Here is a 24,507-nt window from a genome sequence, read left to right on the forward strand (position 1 = left end):
TCACCAGTAAAATCTGTATTGAAACTTGGCATAAAACCTCCTCCACTACTCTGCCAAATTAATCAATACAATTAAAAACCCCAAACCTGCATAAAAATTCTCCAATTCCTCCAAGCACTGGCAGCCCAGCAGCCTGACAGTGTTGTTACAAAAGTGACAGGTAATCAGAGATGACAGCTGGTGTTAGAACCCACAGCTGGAATTTAGCAGCAGAATGGGACAGGTACCAGTTTGGGGCCATCTTTTCTCCTGTTCTCATCACAGGTACCAGTTTGGGGCCATCTTTTCTCCTGTTCTCATCACAGGTACCAGTTTGGGGCCATCTTTTCTCCTGTTCTCATCACAGGTACCAGTTTGGGGCCATCTTTTCTCCTGTTCTCATCACAGGTACCAGTTTGGGGCCATCTTTTCTCCTGTTCTCATCACCACTCCTTTCCCCACAGCGTTACCTCAGGGCTGGTGGCCCAAGCAGCAGTTCTGGGCAGGGAGTGTAGGGACAACACAGCACCTCTTCCCAAGCCATGGGGACCCTGAGGAATCCTCTGCCACGGGCATCCATGGCCCTTGTAGCTCCATCAGCGCTGCTGTCCCTGGCTCAGCTTTGCTGGGTCAGAAGACTGACCAGGAAACCAAACTTCGTGTTTTGTGCTGGTTCCTGTGGGGTGTCACAATTTTTTCATAGGATGCACACAGGGCTGGGAGTTTTAAACACTCAAAAATTTGCAGAGCCTTTCCAGAAGGCTCACAGCAGGAGTCAGGAGAGTATTTCTTTAGATTCCATAGACAGGGCAGCTCTCCCCTCCATCATCCATCTGTGCCAGGTACAGCAGAAGGTTGATGCAAAAAGGCTGGAGGAGACAGGCTCCAGAGACGGGCTGGGAAGCCAGCTTGGCCAGCAGCTGGGACCACAGCCAGGCCAGGGCTTTGCCACAGCCCAACAAAACTGAAGAAAAAAAATTAATTTGGAAAATTAAAAAGATATTTTGCCACAGGAAAGATACGTGGCTGGGCAGGGACACAGGCTGCTCCCTGCCAGAGCAAGGTAAGCTACTGCTCTCTGCAAAAACTCCTCCTCTTTGCCTCGGCTCCAGGTCCCAGCCAAAATGAAGGGAGGGAGGAGGAAGCGAGATGGGCAGGATCCTGTGCTGAGAGGGGCTGACACCGGCAGCCCTCTGGAGACACAAACACGTCCTTCCTAGGGAAGGGTGTATCAGGTAGTGCTGCCAGGCAGAGCTCGTGGAAACAGAAGGGTTTTGTTTAGGTTGTGCCTTTAAAATATGTCCACTCCCCTCTCAGCCTGCATATTTTACAGTCTCAGCATAGTTTCCCCTGTGGACAGCTCTGGCAGGCTCAGTGATTTTTTTTTCCAAAGTGTACTCACTCACAAATGCATTTTTCAAGCTCCCACAACTTGAAGAATAGAAGGTGAAGCCTGAGGAGAAAAAAACAAACAAACAAACAAAAAAAAAACAAAAACAAAACAAAACAAAAAAAAAAAACAAGGCCCAAAGAAGGTAACATTGCAGAACATTCAGGGGTTCAAGCACACGATGTTTGAAATGGGTAACTCATTTGTATAGTTCTTCAGTCATTAGTTTCTATTCCTTTTCATGATAAAATGTTTTTTTTTTTCTTCTGTGTACAAAGGAAAGGGCAGGGATCATGGTCATTTGGACTCCAAATAGATGTTACATCTGCAGGATGTAGGGAAGTCATGAAGTATGTTTGGCCAAATAGTAGAAAATTTTATAGGTCAGCTACACAAATATTAGAATCCCATATACCCAAACATTGGAAACATCTGTGCTGCAGCAAGAAGTCCTGTTTCCAAGCAAATGTAAAGGAGAGAAGACAGATACTGACTGCTTGAGAACATCAGTACAGGATGAGCCACCCGAGTCCACGGAATTTTGCAACATTTTCCCTGGTGATAACAGCTTTGGGTCCATCCTGGAAAGAGTTATGCACTATTCTAAATAAACAGCTTGGTATTTCTTCATGCCAAATAGCTCCTTTTGGTGCTTGGGAAGACAGTGCCTCTGCCACCACACCCAGTTTATCTCTATTCCCCCAAAACAGCCACGCTGAACCTTATGATTCTTTCTTACTGAAGAAACCCTGAAAAATCCAGGCAGGACAACCAGTGTGCCCAGCTAATCTCCACATCCCAAGCAGGGACTCCAAGCTCCTGGCACTCCCTCCACCCAGTAAGCACCCCATGCAACACCTCACTTTTTTGTTTTGGATTTTTCACTAACAAGAATGGAATGGAATGGAATGGAATAGAATAGAATAGAATAGAATAGAATAGAATAGAATAGAATAGAATAGAATAGAATAGAATAGAATAGAATAGAATAGAATAGAATAGAATAGAATAGAATAGAATAGAATAGAATAGAATAGAATAGGTCATCACCTAAATTATTTCTCAAAGCCCTGTAATAATAACAACTATGAGGAGAAAAAAATATTTACATTGTTATTTTTTAAAACCCCAAAACCCAGTCTGGTGTTGCACGGGGTGGAAGGAATTATGGGAGATTTGACTCACCATGAGTGAATGCTTTATAAGTTTGTTAATTACTATGACAATTATTACAAATTATCATTAGGATGCTGATATAAGAATAAATATAAAGATACCATATTTTTTTTGCATATTTCCAGAGCACATTAATATATGATTAATGTAATGATTGATGCGTTTATTACAGTAGTGATTTACTTCTTTAAAAGCATGTCGATATACGATTATTGTAATAATTGTGATATTGACTAGAGCAATAATTTAAACACAAACGACAGGTCTGAACTCCACTCTAGCCCTCAATCTCTCTCCCAGACCATCACCAGCAGTAGCAGGTTTTCCGCGTCCCCTCGGGCGGGCGAGTGGCAGGGCTGCATTCCGCGGTATCTCCTGCCATCTACTGATGCTCGGAGGAGCGGCGGCCCGGGAGCGCAGCTCGGCCGGCCCGGGGGAGGCCCCGCGCTCCGGGGCGGTCACAGCCCGCTGCCCGGGGCGGGCCGGGGCCGGGCTCGGCCCCAAACCTCCCCCGGGGGAGGGCGAAGGCGCTGCCCTTAATAGCGGCGGCGGCGGCGGTGCCGGGCCGGGACAGGACAGCCATGGGGGAGGCGGCGGCGGGCAGCGCCGTGCCCCCGCTGCCGGCAGCCGAGGCGGGCGGCGGGCAGGTGAACGCGCTGACCGTGCTGGCCCTGCTGGAGAAGCTGGTCTCCATGCTGGAGGCGGTGGAAGGCCACCAGCGGCAGATGGAGCAGAGGCAGCGCGGCTTGGAAGGGGCGGTGCGGGGTATCCAGGTGGACCTGGTGAAGCTGTGCCGCAGCCACGGCGCCACGGGCGAGGCGGTGGAGAAGCTGCTGGAGAAGTCGCGGAAGGTGTGCGCTCACACCCGCGCCGTGCGGGAGCGCCTGGACAGGCAGTGCCACCAGGTGCGGCGCCTGGAGCAGCACCACGCCCAGCTGCTCCGCAGGGACCGCTTCAAGGTGCTCATCTTCCAGGTGAGAGCCCTGCTCCCGAGCGGGGAACAGCCCAGCGCCCCCCCGGCCACACACATCACCGCCTGCTAACTCTTGGCCAGCTCGGAAACCAGAGCTGGCCTTGTGCTAACCCGGCAAATGTGCACCAGAAACCTGTTCGCCTTAGCAAACTCGGGGAAAGTGTAGTCTTTTGCTAAGTCTTAGACTTTCGCTCTTTTATTCTTAGCAAATTCAGGAGAAACGCCCGCTTTTCCTCTTTGTGGACTTGGGGAAAGCATGTTTTCCCCTCTTAGGAAACCTAGGAAAAGAGCTGTCTTTCTTTCTTACTTTACCAAACCTGAGGGAAAAGCACTTTATTTCTTTTTTCTTTATTTTTTTTTTTTTTGTTAACTTTTAGCAAACTTTGGGAAAGAGCCCTCTTTAATTCTTGCAGTCTTGGAGAGAAAATTGGTGTTTACTAACTCCTAGCAAACATGAGAAAAGAGACCTTGTTTCACTAACTCTCAGCATGTGTGAGAAATCCGCCACCTTCGTTCTCTGCAAATGAAGGGAAAGAGCCATATTTTACTAACTCCAAGCGTATATGGGGAAAAGTTTGGTTTTATCGTGTGTTTTGGGGTTTAAGTAAACCTGAAGGGTCCTTAACGTTTTTCCAAACTCTCAGCAAACTTGAGGAAAGAGCCTGTTTTGCAAACTTGAGGTAGAAATGCCCCTAAAAACTGCCTCTGTGTCTGCCCTGGGAAGCAGGAGAGGGGCAGGGCTGTATCTCCCTGTCTCCTCGTGCCCTGCTTCACCCTGCAGGACTGATCTGGCCCATTCAGGGATGAGCTAAAAATTCAGCTTAAAAACTCAGCTTCCTGGGAGTCCATCCAGTGATAGCAGCAGTTTGCATATTTTCCCCTTTTAAAGCAATGGTCTGGGTAGAAGACGCCGTGAGCTTTAACTAAACACAGGACGTGACTTTCACATATTTAAAAAAAAATAAAGACAGGCCTCTACAAATCAGTGAGGGAGGGCAGGAGAGCAAATGCTGGGCTGGGGTAGTCACAGCTTGGGCACTTCACCAGGGCTTCATACTGAACCTGCCAGCTGGGCGTTACCTCTGCCGGCCACTAACTCTGCTCCTTGGGTTGTTGGGGTGTTTCTCTAAGCAATCCCAAAATAAGAGAGCGGTGCTTGATTGTAAAAAGCTGGCAGGCCTGGTTAGTGCACAGGCAATTCCCCCAGAAAGGAAGCCCCCACCTCCCTGCTTTATTGTTCTCCCAAATTACAGTCCAGGCTTGTCAGGCCAGAGGAGGAGGAGCTGCGGCATGTTTCCACCCCAGAAGGAATGTGGAAATTATTCCAGAGACTGGGTAAATTAAATGACACATGTTCTCTGCAGTTCTGCAAGTAATTTAGGATCCATTGCTGTATGTCAGAACACTGCCATCTCCCAGGCCCCGTTAGCTAATGACTGGCTCCCACCTCCAGGTTCAGACCGCGTCCTGTGTGGTGGGTGCATCAGCAGGGCCTGGGGGAAGTAATTTCTAACATTTCTCATACCTCTGAGTGTGAGAGTTATGGCCTTGCTGTTGCAAGGAGTGTCTTTCTCCAGAGAACTCAGTATTTACTATTTTAAGATGACATAATGCAGAGAGGAAAGACAAACAGAGCTCTGTGTGTGCAGGACCGCTGACATTTCCTCGGGTGGGGATCTTCCACTGGCAGCAGTTTGCAGGGACTGGGTGAAGGGAACAGCACAAAGCACCAAGAAGGGTTTGAGGGGTAAAGCAGTGTCCTGCTGGCTCGTTCCTGACACTGAATAGTGTTGTAAAGTTAAGGCCTGTTTAAAACTCTGAACCTTTCCTTAACACTTCACAAACCTAAGGCAAACAAAACACAGGCCCATGTCCCAGTACAACAGATAAAGAAAATCCCCTGCCTGTCTTTGGGCTGGTGCCACTGGTCAGCAGGTCTCTTCTCCACAGCTTTTACAGGTATTTAAGGGGCCCTGTCCCCATCTCTCACCAGAAAACATGTCACCACAGTGCAGGATGGTGAATTTACCCAATCCCAAGCCAATGTAGATCAGGAACACAAGACTTAATAACAGAAACACTGCAGTTAAATTTACTTTTTTTAAAACAAAAAAATCAGCTGTGAGCTGGGAACTGTTCCTGGCAGTGGTCTGCAGTTAAATGGCAGCGTGGCTGCCTGGAAAGCTGGGGTGGTCAGCAGAGCTCCTCAGGGGCAGGAGAGGGTGACTGGGGTGGGCAGCATCCAGGGCTTTCTCCCGTGGAGTCTGGGAGGAGCTGGGAATTTCCTCTGAGAACTGACAGCAGCCACAGGGGTGGCCAGGCTGTGCCAATACAGGCTGTGCCCAGGCTGTACCTGCATGCCCACCTCCCTGAAATCTCCCTGCAGGATCTCCTTTCAGGCTGGAGGAGGGACAGTCTGATAGTCAGTGCAGCCACTGCCTTGCTAGGATAATTGTACAGGGGAGAAAACAGCAGGCTGGCTGGGTTTCTGTCCTGCCTTGCACAGGAATCCATGGAAAAACAATTGCAGGAAGGAGAAGTCACAGTAATGAAGCCATATTGACGCCAGATTTCTGCGAAAACAAAGGGGAATCTGGATGTATGAGACTCCTCTTCAGCTGGGGGATCCTTCTTTTCCACTGAAAAAAACAATGCCAAACTTCACAGAGCATGCTTCTCATTAGAACCAGCTTCTCCAGCCTGGGGAGACAGCTCAATATGAAAATAATAATTCACATTTGCGATTCAGTTCTGCATTTACCATGTACCCTAAACTCCCTAATACTTGGTGGGAGCACTGAGCAGAGCCAAAACACACGACTGAGCTCCAGCTCTGCATTTTATGAAGTTGTGCTGCCATGCACCAGCATCAGCTTTCCCTCTGCATATGCACTGAGAATGAACTGTGTTTAGAAAAGTTCACCTATTTACATATTTTCCATTAAAATGCTCTTAGTTTTCTCTCCTTAGAATGTCTGCATATATTTCTTTAATTGGTGGCATATTTTAGGGGAGCTCCATTCCAGGAATTTGAGGATGCAAATGTTATTATAAATGACACAGCAATTCAGAAAAACACTGAAGTGACTGTTTTAAAAATCCTTGTTAAGCTTTGGCATTGTTCCCCTCTATTTTGTTCTCGCCACATGACCAGCTTTTTGGTTCTGGTTTGGTGGGGGTTTTGTTTGCTTTTTTAGCTGCAAAAGCAAAATGGAAGATAAAAAAGGGCTCATGCTTAATTTTTCAATTAAATGTCATGTTTACTGGTTAAATGTCATGGAAATAGGACAGATAAGTCAAAATTGCAGCTTGGGGTCAAGCACACTAATATTCAAGTCCTTTCCAGATCCTGCTGTTGGTAAACCCTTCAGCCTAAAATGAAGCAAAAGGGGGGCACAACAAATTAGCCATTTTATTGAATCTTCTTGTACGGATCACTGCAATAATCTCTCGCAGAAGCAACTTCAAACTCAAAAATGAGCAGGTGAGGGAACCAGAAGATTTACAAGCTGTATTTCCCTTGCAGGGCAAATACTCTTACCTTGATTAATGGCAGAAATACCTCCCATGGCTCATGGGGCTTGGCCCGGCTGTGCTGTGGGAGGACAGGGGGACAGGACGTGCAAATGGGCAGGTGGCACCTTCCTCCTGCCCTCCCTCCCCACCCTGACATCCAAGTCTGAAGAGCTCTATTTGTCCAAAGGAAAGTAGGTGGAGCCTGGAGCTGTTTTCAGGAGGATTTGTCATGTTTTGACCTATTTTGTGTAGCAAAACAAGTTTTAGGCTAGTGATCATCTGGACATATAGCAGCAGCATGCAGAGGAACCTGGACTGGGGAAATGCCATCTCTCCTTCTTGTAGGTCATGGCCTCATACAGCAAATGTAACCAAAAAAAAACCCAAAACACAACAAACCAAAGCAGAGCAGATTGATTTACCTCATGCAGCATCAGAGAATCAACACTTCTTGAGTAAATTAACTCCCTGCTCACTCGGGCCACCCAGCTTTGCAGTGCACTGTTATAGATCTTATTCCTTTTCGTAAAAGGTAGGGATGAAATTATGATTTGCAGGAAGTTTCCAAGGATTGCTGATCAAAGCCACAAGGAAGGCACTGATTTTAACTATGCGAGTATTACTAGTGTTAGCAAGACTTGTTTTATGCAGAGAACTTCCACTATTCTATTCATCTCCTGCATGGAAAAACAAAATTCAGAAGAGCTAGCTACCTACAGTCAAGCCCATCTGAGAAAAAAAATGCAAGGGCTGTTTTTGAACTCAGATGTGGAAAATACAAAGATGTATTGCTTTCTTAGAATTTTAGATTAGATCAAGAAGAAAAGATCAAAGTTCTACTTCTTTTGGCATGGAAAACAGTTATGCAGTTTGTAACAGCTGGCATTTTTCACTGTATTGTTCTAGTCTTCCTAAATGAAATAGCAGACTGCTTAAAAAACGTATCAAAACAACATATAGCTGTCACATAAACTTGTAAGACCAAACAGTTATCAATAGCCCACTTACAACTTGTTATCAGTAACCATGTTTGAAATAGAAATGTCTGTTCCACCTCAGAGAGTTCCTGCTATACCACCCTCGTGTTTTCAAAGCATTTTACTTAATTTATTTTCATTTGCATTTTAATAGTTCCTGTAATCCTAAGGTCTTTCGGAAGCATGACATAGGAAAGCGTGTCATTCCCATTTTATAAGCACACAAATAGATGCCCAGAGGCTGATATTTTCCAGAGCCATGCAGGGAGCTTAGACAGAGGGGTGATCACTTGAATTCCAGTACTGCCTGATAGCCAGAGACCACCTAGGATCTGCTTTTAGTTGAGTCATTAGCTCATTATTATGTGGTATATTTTTGTTTGCTTTTTTTTTTTCACTTTGTAAACAAGGGTAGTTTGACAGTCTCTCTTCTACTCTGAAATTGGATAAAAATGATAACCAAATTTGTGTCCATATTCTTCTAGAGACTGCATGCAGTACTTCAGTTTAGCATGAATACTGTAGACAGAGCTAAACTGACCTTGAGAAGGACCTTACAGACCCATCTCTGGCTCAGACTGCGCTGTGATTAAACTCATATGACACCACTTTCCTAGATAAAATACTTTAAAAGTACAACCAACCTCTCTACTCATTAAAATCAGAGTTTTCTATACCATTCAGGCACTTATACCTGAATGTTCAGATGTCTAAAACTGCACATGATTACCTAGGTTTGGAAAGAATGTACTAGACATGAAAATTATGTTTTATAATGATTTCTCGTGCTCTGGGGAATAATTCAACACTGCACCCACTCATGTAATCCACATTTCATTAACTGCAGTGGAGAGAAAATATAAATATTTGTACAGCAGTTAACAGCTGGTTTCACTTAAAGCTGGTTCAGGTTTCCTTTGTTTTGTTATCTTGGTCACTGTTGCTGATAGTTTCATCAACATAATAGGTGTCAGGAGAAGAGTGTGGCCTTCATTAGATGTTCCACTGCAGGCAGAGGGTTTGTAAAGCTGTGTGCCAGTGTGTGACTGAGGCCAGTGGCCCAGAGAGGTGTGCAGGAGCTGTAGGAAAGGAGCATGTGCAAACTGTCAAACCAGCATCCATTTCTTTGATTCCTGCCATTTTTATATCCACGAGGGACATTAACCAGCATACCTGAATCACTGTGCATATATGTGTGTGTGTATATATATATGATATAAAATGATTCTGCCCATCTGCATTGCATATTCTTGAGTTCCAGAAGGGCTACAAAGTAGTCCTAGTTTTTAACAGAATCACAGAATAACAGAAACAGGTTGGAAATGAGATCATTGAGTCCAGCCTGTCACCTAACACCACCTTGTCAAACAGACCATGCTGTACCAGCTGTCACGTCCAGTCTTCTCTTACACATCTCCAGGGACAGTGACTCCACCACCTTCCTGGGCAGCACATTCCAGTGTCTAATCACTCTTTCTGTGAAGAAATTCTTCCTAATGTCCAGCCTAACCCTCCCTGACACACAGTTTAAGTGTCCTCTTTTCCTAACACTGGTTGCCTGGGAGAAGAGCTTGACCCACACCTGGCCACAGCCTCCTTTCAGGGAGTTGTAGAGAGCAGTAAGGTCACCCCTGAGCCTCTTCTTCTCCAGACTAAACAACAACCATGTTCAACAGCCTTGACAGCAAATTTAACCCAAGACACTGTTGTCTGCAGTGATCACAACTGTATGCTCAGTCCTGAAATAATGAGCATGAACTTGGAAGTGTATGTGGCCTTTTTTCCCCTTAACTGTACGCTCAGGCCCACTAGGGACAGATCTGAGACTATTACAACCATTTCACTCTGCACTTACTGCTTTTTTGTATCTAAAGATAAATGTGGAGGGAGGAGGGAAAAGAAAATCCCTCCAATGCATGTGAGGAAGTGAAATTGCATGCACTCTGAAAATGATAAAAAAGGTAATGAATAGAGACTATGCAAATCCAAGGCTCAAAGCACTGAGAGGAGAAGGGAGCGTGCAAGGAGCCTCATTTTCTTTGCATGGGTAGATGCTTGCAAAACCCCCACAGAACAGAGTGTTCATTGTGCTGCCTGAGCTGCTCAGGGTTTAGAGCTTCTGCACTGGGTGGGCACAGACATCCCTCGTCATGACCTGCAGCTTCTGCCCTTGCTCAGCCTGTTTTGTTTTTAGATTCTGTGTCTTTTCTTGGTTTTGTTTCTAAAAAGAAATACTTTTCTTGTTAGCTAGAAACTTCTGTTTTCCTTGTGGTACAGTGGCTTTTTATTTTTGCATACCATACTTGTATCCTTACATTTCAAGGAGCTGTCCTATCCACATTATAATATTTACCAACAAAATTTATTAGTTTGGGGTTTTTTTTGGTTTTTTTCTGTAAATAGCTATAAAATAGGATACACTCTAAACATCATGAACTTCATGGTTTCTCTGTATCAGCAGTCCATTTTTAACAGCACCATAGATTTTCCAGTAATATGGCAAAAGTTCTAACTACATTTGCCATTTGAGATATTTCCCAGATGCAACCAGCACCTCTGCAGGGATATTCTCAGTCTTTGGCTCAAGAAACTGAGAGATCTGTGGGGTTATGTGCACAGGGGTCTGCAGGACAACCTCCCTCCCCACCATACCCTCCCATCTCCCCAGGGACAGGTGTACAACTTGACAGCTAAACTCTCATTAAAGGGTATCTAATATAAATTAAAAGAACAGGATTTCCATTCTGCATATGTTCCAAGTCACTTTGAAAGAGTACAGCTGACAGCTCATAAGTCTTAAACTTTACCAGACAGTGGTTCAGGGGGCTTTGAGTGGTTTGTTACTGGTTAAGTGTATTGAAAAAAACAGTAAATGTTCAGCATTCATCTCAGCATCATGGTGGGGGGGAGAATTGTTCAGGGTTGTGCTTTGTTCATTAAATTTGTGTCCTGTGAACTATGAAACTCAAGTATTGTCAATTCTTTCAGGAGGAAAATGAGATCCCTGCCAGTGTTTTTGCAAAAGAGCCCGTTCCTAGCATTACAGAAGGAAAAGAGGAGCCTGTTGATGAGAACAAAACACTGGAAGAAACGCTGCACACAGTGGAGCTGGGTTCAGATGATGAAATGTTTCACGAGGGAGATGATTTGGATGACAGTGCAGAGGAGAAAACAGAAGAATCAAGAGCTGAGAAACTTAAAAGATCCAGCCTCAAGAAGGTGGACAGCCTCAAGAAAGCGTTCTCCCGCCAAAACATTGAGAAGAAGATGAACAAAATCAGCACAAAGATTGTGTCGCCTGAACGGAGAGAAAAGATCAAGAAATCACTTACTGTGCATCACCAGAAATCCTCCTCTTCAAAGGGCTCCGGATTCAAAGTGTCTCCCCTCACGTTCAGCACCAAGAAAGGCCGTGAAGGAGAGAGCCCCACAGAAGCTGAGGACAGACCATCAGAAACCGCAAGCAACGAGCAGGCTGAGAACGAGGATGAAATGTCCTTCGCCGACATGCACTCGGATATGACACCCACCACCTCCCTGGCCGAGGAGGCCAAAGCAGCCGTCGACTCCCTGGAGAAGGAGGCCAGAGTGGAGGGGAAGGCTGTGATGAACAACAACATCGAGCTGTCCATTGTGGAAGATGATGAAGAGTACGGGGTGCCCCTAGAAGTTTCTAGCCAGAAACTGTTCGACGAGAGAAACAACCCAGTTGGTGGGGAAATGGAACAATCTGATGAAGAAACCACCCAAGCAGCCGTCCTGCAGGTGGACCAAACAGCGTAAGCAGCCCAAGCCCCCCGTCGCCTGCCAGACACACACAGGTTTTCCCAGGTGAGGAACTGGTTTCAGCTGCATAGGCAGGAGAAGCGACTCTTCCATCCTTTTCTCTGCAGTGATAATTTATTGCTTCGTGTTGGAATGCAGAGTGGACAAGGTCAATGACTTAAGCCGCAACATGCTCAGTTTTAGGCCGAGTCACTGGTGTTCATGAACTTAGAGATGCTGCCAACAACTGGTGTCGGAGACCAGCAGGAAGAGAGGATGTCTGGTAGAAGCAAGCTGATCTGCTGGCTTTCTTAGAGTTAGGTCCGGGGAACGCGTGGAGTAGTCAAGACCCAAGCATTTCTGTTCTCTTTTCTTCCCCCAGTATTTGCCAGCACTGTGAGCAGTTTTGTATGTAAATGTAGGAATACCAATGAGAACATTTGATTTCAGTTGCCTTGCCATGCTCCACGAGTACTAACAGCCTCAGTAACTGTGCATACATGTATAGTTTGTTTGGGGCTTTGCTCCACAGCACCATGGGACTAAAAGAGCAGAGTATTTGGAGGGCAAAGCTGAAAACCGGTTCCATCCATTTCATTGGGGGAAAGATTTTTGCCAGTAGTCACTCACTATTCATTTAGAAGAAATCACTGTTTAGGTGGGGGGGAAAAAAAAAAAAAGTATTTTTCAATCTAACAGAGTTATGGAAATACATTAATGACAAGCATGAATGTGTGATCAGTTACTGTACCTTTCAGGGTTCAGAAATTGAAAAGAAAGCAATAGGTGTTTGATAGGAACATGAAGGTAGCCCGAAGAAAATATGAAGTGCTATGAAATGTAAAAAAAGCAAAAATAACCCCCCACAGTATTCAATCTATACTCCCAGCTTAAAGTATATATACTCAGATAACACTAATTAATTCATAGTCTTTATAGTAATATACTATCAAACTTTGCACCTGCACCACTTTGTATCTCAGAGTATTTTGAAAATAGCATAATTTATCTTTTTACAGATTATTTCATATATAGAGCTATATCTACACAGGAGAGTTAGGTAATTACAGGGATGTAAGGACAATTTCTTCAAAAAGGTGAAGTACTCTTTCAGACATTGTCCAAAGGGAACAATGTGTTATGGATTGAACTTCATGGCAGGGATGAGTTTATGTAAGTATGAGCCTGCACAGCCACAGGATTTGGTTCTCTGCTAGTAACTTTGATCAAAGTCACCCACCTGCTCTCAAAATTACTAGTCTAATTTTTCAAAATTGATTGAAAATGAAAGGCTACAAGGTAGTTTGTTCACTATGAATGTTCATTCCTGTCACTTAAAGGTAAGGGGCAAGGGAGGAAAGGGAAGCACAATACCCACAACTGTTCCCTTACATCCTTGGTTGTTTATGCAGTGGGTTATTTTTATTTTTTTATATACATAAAAAATTCTACTGATAGTTAACATTGCACTAAAAGGTTGCTTCCTTTTGTGTTTAGAATTACAAATTACAGGGGAAATAAAAGCTACAGCAGAAGTACCATTATGAAATAATTAACAGGTATTACCCACAGGGATAATGCCTGTAACCAGTAAATCACACTGGAAGTTAGTTAGTCGGAGCTTAGTGTAGGCGAGTACTATTAAGAGTTAAGCTCTTAAGTGCATGGTATCATTATAGAAGGTTCTGTTTCTAAGAAAAATCATGGCATAACTCGTGCAGCTATATTTTTATTTTGTATTAACTACAATGGATTTCAATAATTTTTACTTGTAACTAACTATGAATATGACAAATAAAAGCATAATATAAAACACAGCCATGTCGGTCTTTGGTAGAAGCAGTCTGAGAAGGTGGCAAAGGTGAAATTTAAAGGTCAAGTATTTATTACTTCAGTTCATGTTCCTCTTGTATCTATACCGTTTTCTTTCTCATCCTATGCTGTTGTTTAGCAATGCAAACACCAGTGCTTTTCTTTCTAGACACTTGTCAGACTTTTAGCCCATGTAAACGTACTCAGGCACTTTCCAAAATCTCCTGGCTCAATCTGCATCTTTGTATTGGACTGCAGCATACTCTTAACACACTAAATAGTCTGAAAGCATATTTATATTGAAGCCTATGTTCTGTTTATGCACACAGATAAACTCTTGTCTTCTAGAGTGCCACATAGTCTTTAGCGGGCTTAATTTTACTGACAGACTAAAGAAAGCACGTTTAACCTTTATGCAGCAGCTGTCAACCTCACACAGCCACCAAGTGCTAACCAGGAGCCCCAGCATCATGTTTACATTTTGCTTCCAGATATGCTGGTTTGTTTGTGCTGCTAAGCTTTAATTCAAACAATACCCCTGGCCATGCTTTATCCAGTTTTAGAGATGCTGAAATGAATCCCACGCGCAGTGTTCTAAGAGCATTACAGTGCTGTCCAGTAAAACCATTGGAAATGCAGATACTGAGCATCTGGGAGAATTAACTCAAATACCCACTTCAGAATACAGCACACACACAGCCATCAGTTGCAGGACTAGAATGAAATGTTTTCTCCATCACAGTTGCACATTTACAAGGACAGGTGAGTCTGTAATCTTAACAAACAAAAGAAAGCATGCTTTGCAGGAGAGAAAAATGTTTACTCAACTCTTGAATGTCTGCTTTCATGCTGTCATATAAACCAGAGGAAGCAAGCTCAGGCTCTCAAAATGTCCCCCAAGCTGTTTCTTCCCCTTGCCTTCCATTCTCAGGGCCTGACTGAAAACATCAGCCTGCAGAACGTGCAGTTTGAGGGAGGAGACAGACTGTGGGGCCAGCAGCACTGTATTCTTTCGAGTATCTCAGGTATGTGCCTGGATCTTGTCAGGCTGGCAGATGTCAGGCATGTGCACGAGTATTCCATGATTGTGCTGACAGGTTTGCCTAGATAATTACTTCTTTTTAAAAACTGCTTGTTTACGCTTCCTGACACGGTAACAGTGAGCTCCACTCGTATCATTATTCCTTGGAAGACCCGACCTGTGAGCTGCTGCACAGATTCAGAGCCTGACCTCCACCGGAATCAGTGGCGGCTTTGCACAAGGAAAAAAGGGTGTGATAAAGCCCTTATGGTATAAATATTTAAACTAGCAGCACTCAGCAGCTGCTGATACTTCCATTTTCAATGACACAAAACCAGCTGACATTTCTGTCCCCTTTTAGGGGAAAGAGCAAAGAGCACCCCGTTGGCCCCCACGTGATAATCCACGAGCCAGCTCCTCTGTGAAAAGGCACAGATATGGGTTTTCTGGACCATTTCACCGTCAAATAAGAGTGTGCAGTGAAAGCCATCATACAGGCCAGACAGAAGCATATTCTGTCTCTTCAACAGACAGAAGAAAGGGGAGAAGAAAAGGATGAGATGGTAAAATACACCTGGATAGCCCTTTACTCTGATGCAGTGGAAACCCTTTGTTGTTGTAGGCTGCAATGCCAAACAGCTGCACAACTGATGACTGATAGTCACACACTTAAAAAAGAGGCAAGCTCAGAAGAATTAGTGAAGTAATGGCAACTTGTTCGAGGTCAAACTCTTCACCAGGGGCCAGTCCGGCCCTGAAAGTCAGTGCAAAGCCTTCAGCTGGCTCAAAAGATGCCATACAATGGTTTTGGGCCACGCATACAGCCCCTGTGCTCATTGGTAAGCTGTGTGCACAGACGCAGGACACGAGATCCATGTGTCTCCCCAATCCAATCTGCTTAGCTCATCAGCCAAACAAAAAGTTTTCCTGCCATCAGCAGGGCAGATGCAGCGGTGTGGCAGAAAGGAAGGCTCTGCCCTGCTTTGCAGGGTGCACTGTGAGCAGAATTTCAAGCTAGGTTCTGACTGCAAGGTCTGTGGGGTCGGGAGCTGCCTGTGATGGAGTGAGCAACTCCTGAAAATAATGTCAGCTAGGCAGGGCTCAAAGTTTTACTGGGACCCCCTAGGACACACACCCACTCTGGGTGTCAAGGGGAAGGTGTCAGGCAGTCTTCCTGCGGGCAAAGAAAAAGGTTCATCCTTAGCAAAGCAAAGCCAGCACGCAGCTGTTTGGGCACGGTCTTGGTGAAGGTTTTGCCTTGAAAAGAGGGTAACGAAAGAAGGGCAGGAAACAACTGGCAGAGCCCCGGAGGTGCTGACTCAGCACCCAGGAATCCACCGCTCCCTGACTCACGGCCCTGCCTTTCCCAAATAAATGGAAAAAGGCTGAGAGCCACTTTCCACCGCTGCAGACTGCCCGTTGCCAGGGTTTTGGTTCAGGATTTGCACTGAACCAACATCCACCCCGGGCTGAGTCTAACTGCATGAATAAAGAAATTTTAATCAGCATACTTGCAGCTGTCAGCGGTGGCTGATCTTTCCTGCCTTCCTTTTGATCCAGCTGCCTTTTTTCCCTTTCTCTCACTCCACCAAGCCATTTGTGGGAGTCTGAAGCGCACGCTAATTCAAATAAGGAGCTCTCCCTAATTGCATGTTGAGAACTGATAATCAATGTCATCTTTAATTTTTCTTACGTGGTTATCCCCTTTAATGGAGTGTGCTGCAGTAACTGAGAATAAATCTGCTTTGGGTTAAGCTAGAGATTGTTATTTATTTTTCTTTCAGATCAGAGATTAATATTGCTGTATGACCATTGGCACTAACCTCTTTTTCCATAGCAACACCAAAGAGAACATAAACTATGACTCATAATTTCTCTCTGGAGGACTTTTTTGTAATTATGATCGTTCCACAGTTCCTAAAATATGTTAGCTGATATATAGCTCTGGTATAACAGCTTTGATTTTCCTTCATTTGAACACCCAGGCAGAAAGAAGAGACTTGCATTATTTTCTCTCTCTCCGTCTGAGCTAAACACTACACAAAGTATCATATATTCATTACTCATTATAACTGTGTGGCTCCTAAAAACTCCACAGCAATGTTTTCTTCATAAAGGTGGAACAGGTTTACTCACATTCAATAACCTTAAATAATGCTGACCTTCTAAAAGAAAACTCGTGTCCTTCCCACCATGGTTAGTAAATTGGGGTCTGAGCTGGAATTGATCCAAACTGGGAACTGTGTTGTACTGGGTGGCAGCAAGGTTGCACACTAGCATTGCTCCTCTGCCAGTCAATGGCTTTAAACTCTCCAACATTTCCTCTCCCTCAGAGCACAGCTGCAAAACGCTGTCCGAATTCCATAATAATGGTGATGCTCTTTACTCCCTTCAGTGAAAATCTGGCCTTGGAACAACTTGTCCGTACAGCTCCCTGGAATATCTCAGCAGATAATCACATTGGATCATCACAAGAGATTACATGACTTTTTGTGTGTGTGCGCCTGTCCTACATTTCCCTCACAACACAGTCTGCTGTGTACTGCTGCAAAGTGCTCAGAAAACCTGTAGTGCCTCTTGCCAGAGAATAACTAGAAAAATGCAATTAGCAAATTCAAGGACACACATGTTCAGCCAACAGCCATAATCCAAAATGGAGAGACAGAACAAGCTTGCATCTCTCACTGCTCTGCAGGGCGATCCCCAGCAGCTAAACCAAGCCCAGATTGCTCCAACACAAGGGACACGTGGTTTGCTCTTGGCCTTTCCAGTATGGAGCTGCCCCTACAGGCTCAGGCTCGTGCAGGCACACTGTGAAAGAGCAGAACATGCACCAACATAGCATCAATCACACTACAGGCTTCTCTACTCCTCCCTGAAGGCTTGTGGAAAAACACCCTGAACCTTCAAATTCCTGAACGTAGGGAGCACAAAGTCACTGTAACCCCTGTCCCATTATCTGCAGTGAGGAGACTGGCTTTGCCTTCTTTACTCCCTCCCACGAGGCTTAAGCTGTGTAGAAGTGCAGGTGATGTGAACTGTGACGGATACTGGAAATGTGCAAGAGCGTGTTAGGAACAAATAGCACACCAGGGATGACTACACTGCACACCACATACACATACTCATTTAGATCAAGTACCAGGCACAGCTTAACTACAGAAACACAGCACTGTGCAGGAAAATTTATCTTATTCCTCAGCTACTTAGCTCCTGATGTCCTACACTATCCATATTTAAAGGGAGTTTCAGCATCTTTTCAGTAGGCTGCCAGCTACAGTTATATATGCCCTTATTTTACTTGTTCCTTCTGACATGCCTGTAGGCAAACGAGCCCCGTGAGGGTGACAACATGAGCTGCATTAACCAGCTGCCTGGTCCCTGAATCACTGCAGCTCAACACAGCCCTGCCAGAGACACGGAAAAAGGGACACTGAGAACACCTGACTAGTGGTAAACAAATTATGAACACACACGGAAGTTGCCTGCGTTTGCAGAGTCAATTGCCACTTCCACATGGCCACAGTGAAAGCTGATTCCCTTAAATAACCTTTGTTTTTCTGCAAGGTTCACCATTCCACCGTTGGCAATAGCTGGAGATTGGCGGTCAGAGAGCAGGTTGTGACTGAAAGCTGAAGGGTGACATGTCATGTAAGACCTGTGTAAATATGTCCTGAGAACAACTGAAAAGAAGGAGGTTTCTCCTGGCATAAGCTCTTCAGAAGAATACCTGTGTCCTCTGCATGCCACTGCACAGCCCTTCAAAGGAAAAGCAAGCTGCAGGACATGGAAATACACACCCCTGGGTTAGGCTCAACAGCACAGAGATCTCAGCTGAGACACAAAATCGTGTCATGCTGTAGCTATTAAACACTATGTATGTCATAGATATGTAATGTATATAACATGTAGCTTCAAGTAAGGTGAGAACCTGGAAAGGTTTTAATGGATTTTGAAGTGTCTGTAAATTCTTTTGCGCCAAAAAGGAAATAGACTTCTAGGATCCTACAAATCTAGTCCTAAAAAATAATGCATTTTTAAAAAAAAAAATTAGTTCTCAGTACTTCTTAATGTATAATAGTTGACATGCAGACAGAGGTGGAGGGAAGCATTAAACAAGAAGTGTGTAGGAGGAGAAAAAAGTCGGAAAATGTGGATAAAGAATGGAACAGCGGGGTGTGCATGAGAGAAGGGAATGTGTGAGGGAAGGAGTCACTAGGAAGGGTGGGGAACTGGAGGAAGGAGCTGAAAGGCTACTGGGAAACACCGGCAGAGTGCCCAGAACAAAGGCTGGGACAGAACCAAGAGGCACCAACAAAAATGAGAAAACGGAAAAACAAGGGTCAATAAGGTCTACAGTTCAAAAATATGGGAACAGGAGTAGGGAATCAGAAATTACTGTGGGACAGCTGCCATGTAAGAGACGGCAAGAGTGAGCAAAGAGCTCAATATTTATCATCTGTCTACCTGCCAAAATGTATTACTGAAGCAATGCCCAGGATTAGGTCTAGAAGTGATTTTTACTGTGCAGTGTAGTCAATCATTTTTATTTTGCTTAGAGTTTTTGTTTGTTTGTTTTGTATGAGAAAAGTTGGTCCAGAATAGGAAAAAGCAACATCTTATATCAAAGCAGCTCAGCCTGAGCCTGCAGAAACCCATGATGGTGACAGCACCTTGCCAGGTGTGCAGGGCAGGCTCACAGATCACATTTGCCATGTCTGCTTGCTTCCAAGGCTTGGGGCAGAGAGGTCAGGGGGAAGAGGAGAGGTGCTGTAGAACAGCAGGATGGGGTCTCCTCCTGTCCAGACATTTAGGTAATTATGCCCCACTGAGTACAGGCCTCCTGCAGACAAGGGGCAGGCAGGATGTGCTGGAAGCACTGAGGAGTGCACCTCCAACAGCTGGATTTCACTGGCAGATCACTGAATGCTGTGCTTGGCTGTAACAGAGCCAGAAGTATTTCTTTCCTATTGCAAACAGGTTTTTGGGAAAGCAAACCCAGCTCTCCTCCTCCTCGGGCCTCACTCCCTTGCTCTGCCAAGAAGCTGGGCTATATTAAGATATGAGGCAGCCATGCTGGCTGGGCCATTTCTCCTTCATGCTTGGCCTCCCGTGGGAGTTGCTCCATTCTCAAGTATCTGTTGAGAAACAGATTCTTGTTCTTTCTGGCTTTCCCCAGTCTCTTTATTTAGTGGTGCCACTTCACACAGTGGAAGCCAGGTTCTGCTCTAACTCCAGAACAGACCTGCCTAAGCCCCCTTCCCACCATTAATTCTTCAAAAAATAAAGCAGCACCTCTCTCCTGCTCCACCCCTAACTTCTCCTAGGTTGTTGCCTGTCATTTTATTTTCTTTTTCAGAAACACTCTGTTAGCTACCTAATGCTCTCATAAAGTGGGGGGCTGTACTATGATTTCTTGTTAATGACTTACAGGATGCAGGTTAATAGATACAGGGGTTTTCATAACTACCATGCTTGGATCATTTCCTGTGCAGAAGACATGGGGAGAAAATGATGACAAGCTTTAGAAATGACGGAAGGAAAAGAAGGAAAAACCTGGATTAAGGTTCTAATCTTTAAATGGAAAATGTCTCCTCACCTATTTGTTTGCTGCTTTGTTTGTCAGGTCCTGAAAAGAAAGTCTCCTTTTACAGAAGAGAGGAAGGGGAATGTGCATTGAGAGGTAGAAATGTATCTCATATGTGTGTACATCTATATGCTGCTCACCTTCATATCCATCCTTGCTATTAAATATAAGGACTAACGTGCTAAACCCTAAAAAGAAAAATATTTGGCATCCAAGGCTCCTTGATTTTGAAGGCATCTGCACACTTATTCCTCATTCTATAGACTAATATAAACAAAGTTCCTCAAAAGTTTTCCTCCTGGTATTTTTTAAAGTGCCTATGTTATCACAGCATTCAGCATCCAGCCTGAAAACTAAACAATTTCAGACAGTTCCCTTTTGCAAGATGTGACAGTAGTCAAAATCTATGCCAGCAGTGGGAGACTACAAAAATCAGTGTTTATAGAAAATCAGGGACAAGAGACCTTGAATTGGTGCTTCTTGATCATACATAACCTACTCAAGCTTCAGCTCTAATAGGGGTAATTTGATATTACTGAGAGCGTTTCACTTTATAACAATTTCACAAAATCACTTTGCAAGTCTTTCACGCACAGTTTTGCGCAATATCGTTCAGGCGGAGGCAATGTTCACACTGAGACAGACACCAGGCTCACTCTGCCCGTGCTTCAAGCCAACTGGAAAACATGGTAAATGTCAGATGTTGCCCCAAGCTGATATGCCACGTCTCTCACTAGGGCACAGCAGTAACTGCATCCATATGGTGCCTGGTCAGCTCAAAATGCAGACAGGGTGAGATCATCCCTGCCCCTACAATGCTCTCAGGCAATGCAGACAGGGAGGTTTGCCTGCATGGACAATTGCAGGGGATGTTAATCCACTGTTGCTCCGTTAATGCCTAATCTACCCCAAGTATTGGACTAAAATGAATGCCTAGACTGTAATTTAAAACAGAACAAAAGTCTGGTGATTGTTTTACCTGTAGCAAGTACTGAAGCCAGAGGTAAAATGTCTAATCAGAACTCAGCTGATTTGCTTGTTGTAGCTGAAAGTGTGGCAAAATTCCTTTTCTGATGCCATCCTAGTGGAGCAATCTGAAAGATTATTTTGGTTCTGTAGCTCCTAACCATCACACTGCAATACAGAGCTTGGTGTCTGCTCTCATTTTCTTTGTACAAGGCTCAATATGAGAGTTAAGGAGGGATCAATTAAACTCTGGAGGGGTTTTCTCCTAGGCTAAATCCTCCAGGGAAGGTCACATGAAATATTGCCTGTGGACTCAGCAGCAAGGCATGTGCCTGCCCCTCTGTGGTACACAGCTCCATCCTCTGGGGCCCTGGGCAAAGCTCAAGTCACTTTTATCACCTCCTGCCATGGCTGTGCATCCACATGAACACAGGGGCCTGAGGTGGAAGAACGGGAAAGATGATTTTCTGACAGTCCCAAGAGCCACAAAATAATTACTTTTTATAGGTAATGAAGAGACTTTAGCCAACTCCTGTGTCCCCACAGGGATTGGAGACAATTTATTCTTGAAGGTTGTATATTATTCAGTGTGTTCTACCATCTTTCTCCAAATATTTTCACACAACAGTGCAGCTGGCCAAAAACTGAAAAATAAAAAAAAAAATTAAAAAAGGCAAAAAAAGCATTAGCTGAAAAAGTTATTTGTCAGGAAACAAGGTTTCCTCTTCTCCACCTAATGCACTCCAGCAAGTTCCAGCTACGTTGCTTCCTCCCAGCCTTTAGAGCTTGACAAAGCATGTGGTGAGCCTGGCAAGAATCTGAAAACCTCAAATGTTCATGATTATCAGCATTAACACTTGCTGTTGTTCATATCTCAATAGTTAAAGCTTGCCCTTAGCATGAAATGCTATTTTTCCTCATTACTACAGATTTCTCTTTGCACAATAATCCTCTTTTTATAGCTTCATGATATTTTCAGGTTTTCCTGTTCAGCTCTGAATGCTACATGTGTACTGCCTGGTGAGGAAAGACATACTATATATTATTTTAATACAGTGATCATCTGGTTTTGTTCCTTTCCCCAGTTGCATTGCTGTGACTCTGCCTTCTAGGTTCCTTACCTTTTTCCCCCATGCATGTTTCACACTACCATTACCACCAGGATTTGCAGTACTAGATTGTTTTTCACAGGCTTCTACAAAGCTATGTTAAACTTTGCAGCCACCCAACTGTACTGGTTTGTTGTTTTTTTTTTTTTGAGAGGATGGTGATGGGGAAGGTGGAGTCCTGACATGCATCAGCAATGGCATGCAGGAATCATTTCTTTTACCATCCATTTATTTACCTTTATCCTGACCAGTCAGTAAGAATCCTCATGTTGCTGCTTGTCTTCCAATCTGTGTTTGTATGGGGGGAATAATTCTGCTTTTGGATGCAGTTTTGGGATGAGTGCACTGAAGCAAAGGGGCTGTGTAAGCTCTGCCTGTGCTGTGTAGCAGAGGAGATGGATGCGAACCACGCTCCCCTCCACAGCCAGGCTGGGATTGCAGAGCTCCTCTTTGCAGGAATGCAGAAGTCCTGTATGAGTTTCCTCAAAATACTGTCTCTTTACTACCTTCAGGACCAAAAGCTTGACCTGAAATGTGGTTGATGGATTCAAAGCAGCTCCAGAATTTTTTGCATTTGATGAAAACCAAGACCTCCCTCGTTGCTATAACCTCCCCAAATGCTTTAACTATCTAAACTAGCTCTAAAGAGAGCGTGCTCTGAACAGGGTGAACACATATCTGCGAGACATTTCTTTGGATTCAAAGTACCCAGATACAGTTCTGAGGAGTATGATACACAATATCTTAATTCTCACTCAAACAGCTCCTGTTTACCTTCATAGAGGACTAACGCAAATATTAGCTTTGGGATTTGATAAGGGACACATTAAACAAACACTGCTGCCTGGATCATAAAAAACTGGCTCTCAGCCAGATAAGTGAAGCTCTGCCTACAAATTAATATTACTATATTCAGGGTGTGCCTGCAGTGGTATATTCTTCCACTGCCTGCATTTTTTTTTCAGTAATGCATAAGCATATCTAATAGAGTAGCTTGCAGGGAGATTTCAATCACCCCCAGCACACAAGAAATGAGACATTTCTGCTGCCAGCTCAGCTGCACACAGTACTCATCTCCCTCCCAAGAACTCTGCTAAGACCTGCGGGTCTGAGGCGCCGTTTTGTTGCTCCATTATCATGCAGTCGTGAAGGAAACAACACTTTAATTGTTTTCTATCCACAAGATAATGAATTACTCCTCTCTCTAAAACAGAGAGGCAGCAAAAGAAGGAACATGAATACTCATTTCCTTTTCCAGTATACAATTACGACTCTTGTCAAAAAATATGACAATTGGAAAAATCAATGTAAAATTTGGTAATAGCTTGGCACTTTCAATATTGCACAAACTCTCACCTAATAATCTCAACTAATAGCCTTACTAAAGCTGATTGGTTCCTTGAAATTAATGGTGCTTCCTGTGGGCTCACTGCAGGAATTAGACAAGCAAAACACCCAATGTCTTACAAACGAATCCTGAAGAAGATCTACAGTAATTCCCAGGGACTTCTTTTGGATAAAGAAGTAAAAAAGAAAAGCAAAACCAAGCTCAGCCAGCAAAATAAAAGAGAAAAAGGAGGGTAAGAAAAGGTCACACTTAACAGAAAACAATTAAGTTTTCCACAGGTATTTACCAACTTTATCCTGCACCATGCAAATGTTTAAACACATTCTTACTACATCTTCCAACACACAGCAAACAGTTTCCCCCTTGAAGATGACTTACACATCTTCTCAAGCTTGTGGGTTTTTTTTACCTCAGATTTTCCTGAAAACACAGGAAAACTGCCTAAAAATGCCAGAATTTGCCACCAAAATGTGCCACCCAAACTCAATATCATCTTTGGAATTTGGCTTACAAACTTGGCCTTTTGCCAGGCCTCAGCCTTCCACTGCTCACATTCTGAAGGAAAATGCAGAAAGGGGCTTTACTGCTCAGGTTGGCCATAAATACCACCAGCTCCAACACTCATTTAAGAACAAATTTATTTTTTTCCATAAAACTTGAGAAAAATACCAAACTTCAGCCAGTCCCTGAGGAGCTGTCGCCTTTCATCCCAGTCCTGCTCGTGATCAATTCCCTGCACAAGGGGGCTCTGAGCCATGCCTGTGGCTCTCAGATACAGCCACAATGAAGTGTAAGCAGAGGAAACACCAGCAGCAGGTTTCCCCCGGGAGGATTGCATCCAGGCACTTGCCTCGCAGCGATAAGTGAGCATCCAAACAATCAGAGGTG

General features: G+C 44.3%; 1 protein-coding gene across 1 annotated transcript; it reads left to right on the forward strand.

The window, feature by feature from the left end:
• The first annotated feature begins 3,077 nt into the window (after positions 1–3,077).
• On the forward strand, positions 3,078–13,593 carry CAVIN2 (caveolae associated protein 2). Its single transcript, XM_058839826.1, has 2 exons — positions 3,078–3,519; positions 11,000–13,593. Exons 1-2 carry the CDS (start codon positions 3,127–3,129, stop codon positions 11,792–11,794), a joined length of 1,188 nt encoding a protein of 395 aa, XP_058695809.1. The 5' UTR covers positions 3,078–3,126; the 3' UTR covers positions 11,795–13,593.
• The last annotated feature ends 10,914 nt before the right edge of the window (positions 13,594–24,507 follow it).

The sequence above is a fragment of the Poecile atricapillus genome, chromosome 5 (genome assembly GCF_030490865.1).
Source record: "Poecile atricapillus isolate bPoeAtr1 chromosome 5, bPoeAtr1.hap1, whole genome shotgun sequence".
NCBI lineage: Eukaryota > Metazoa > Chordata > Aves > Passeriformes > Paridae > Poecile > Poecile atricapillus.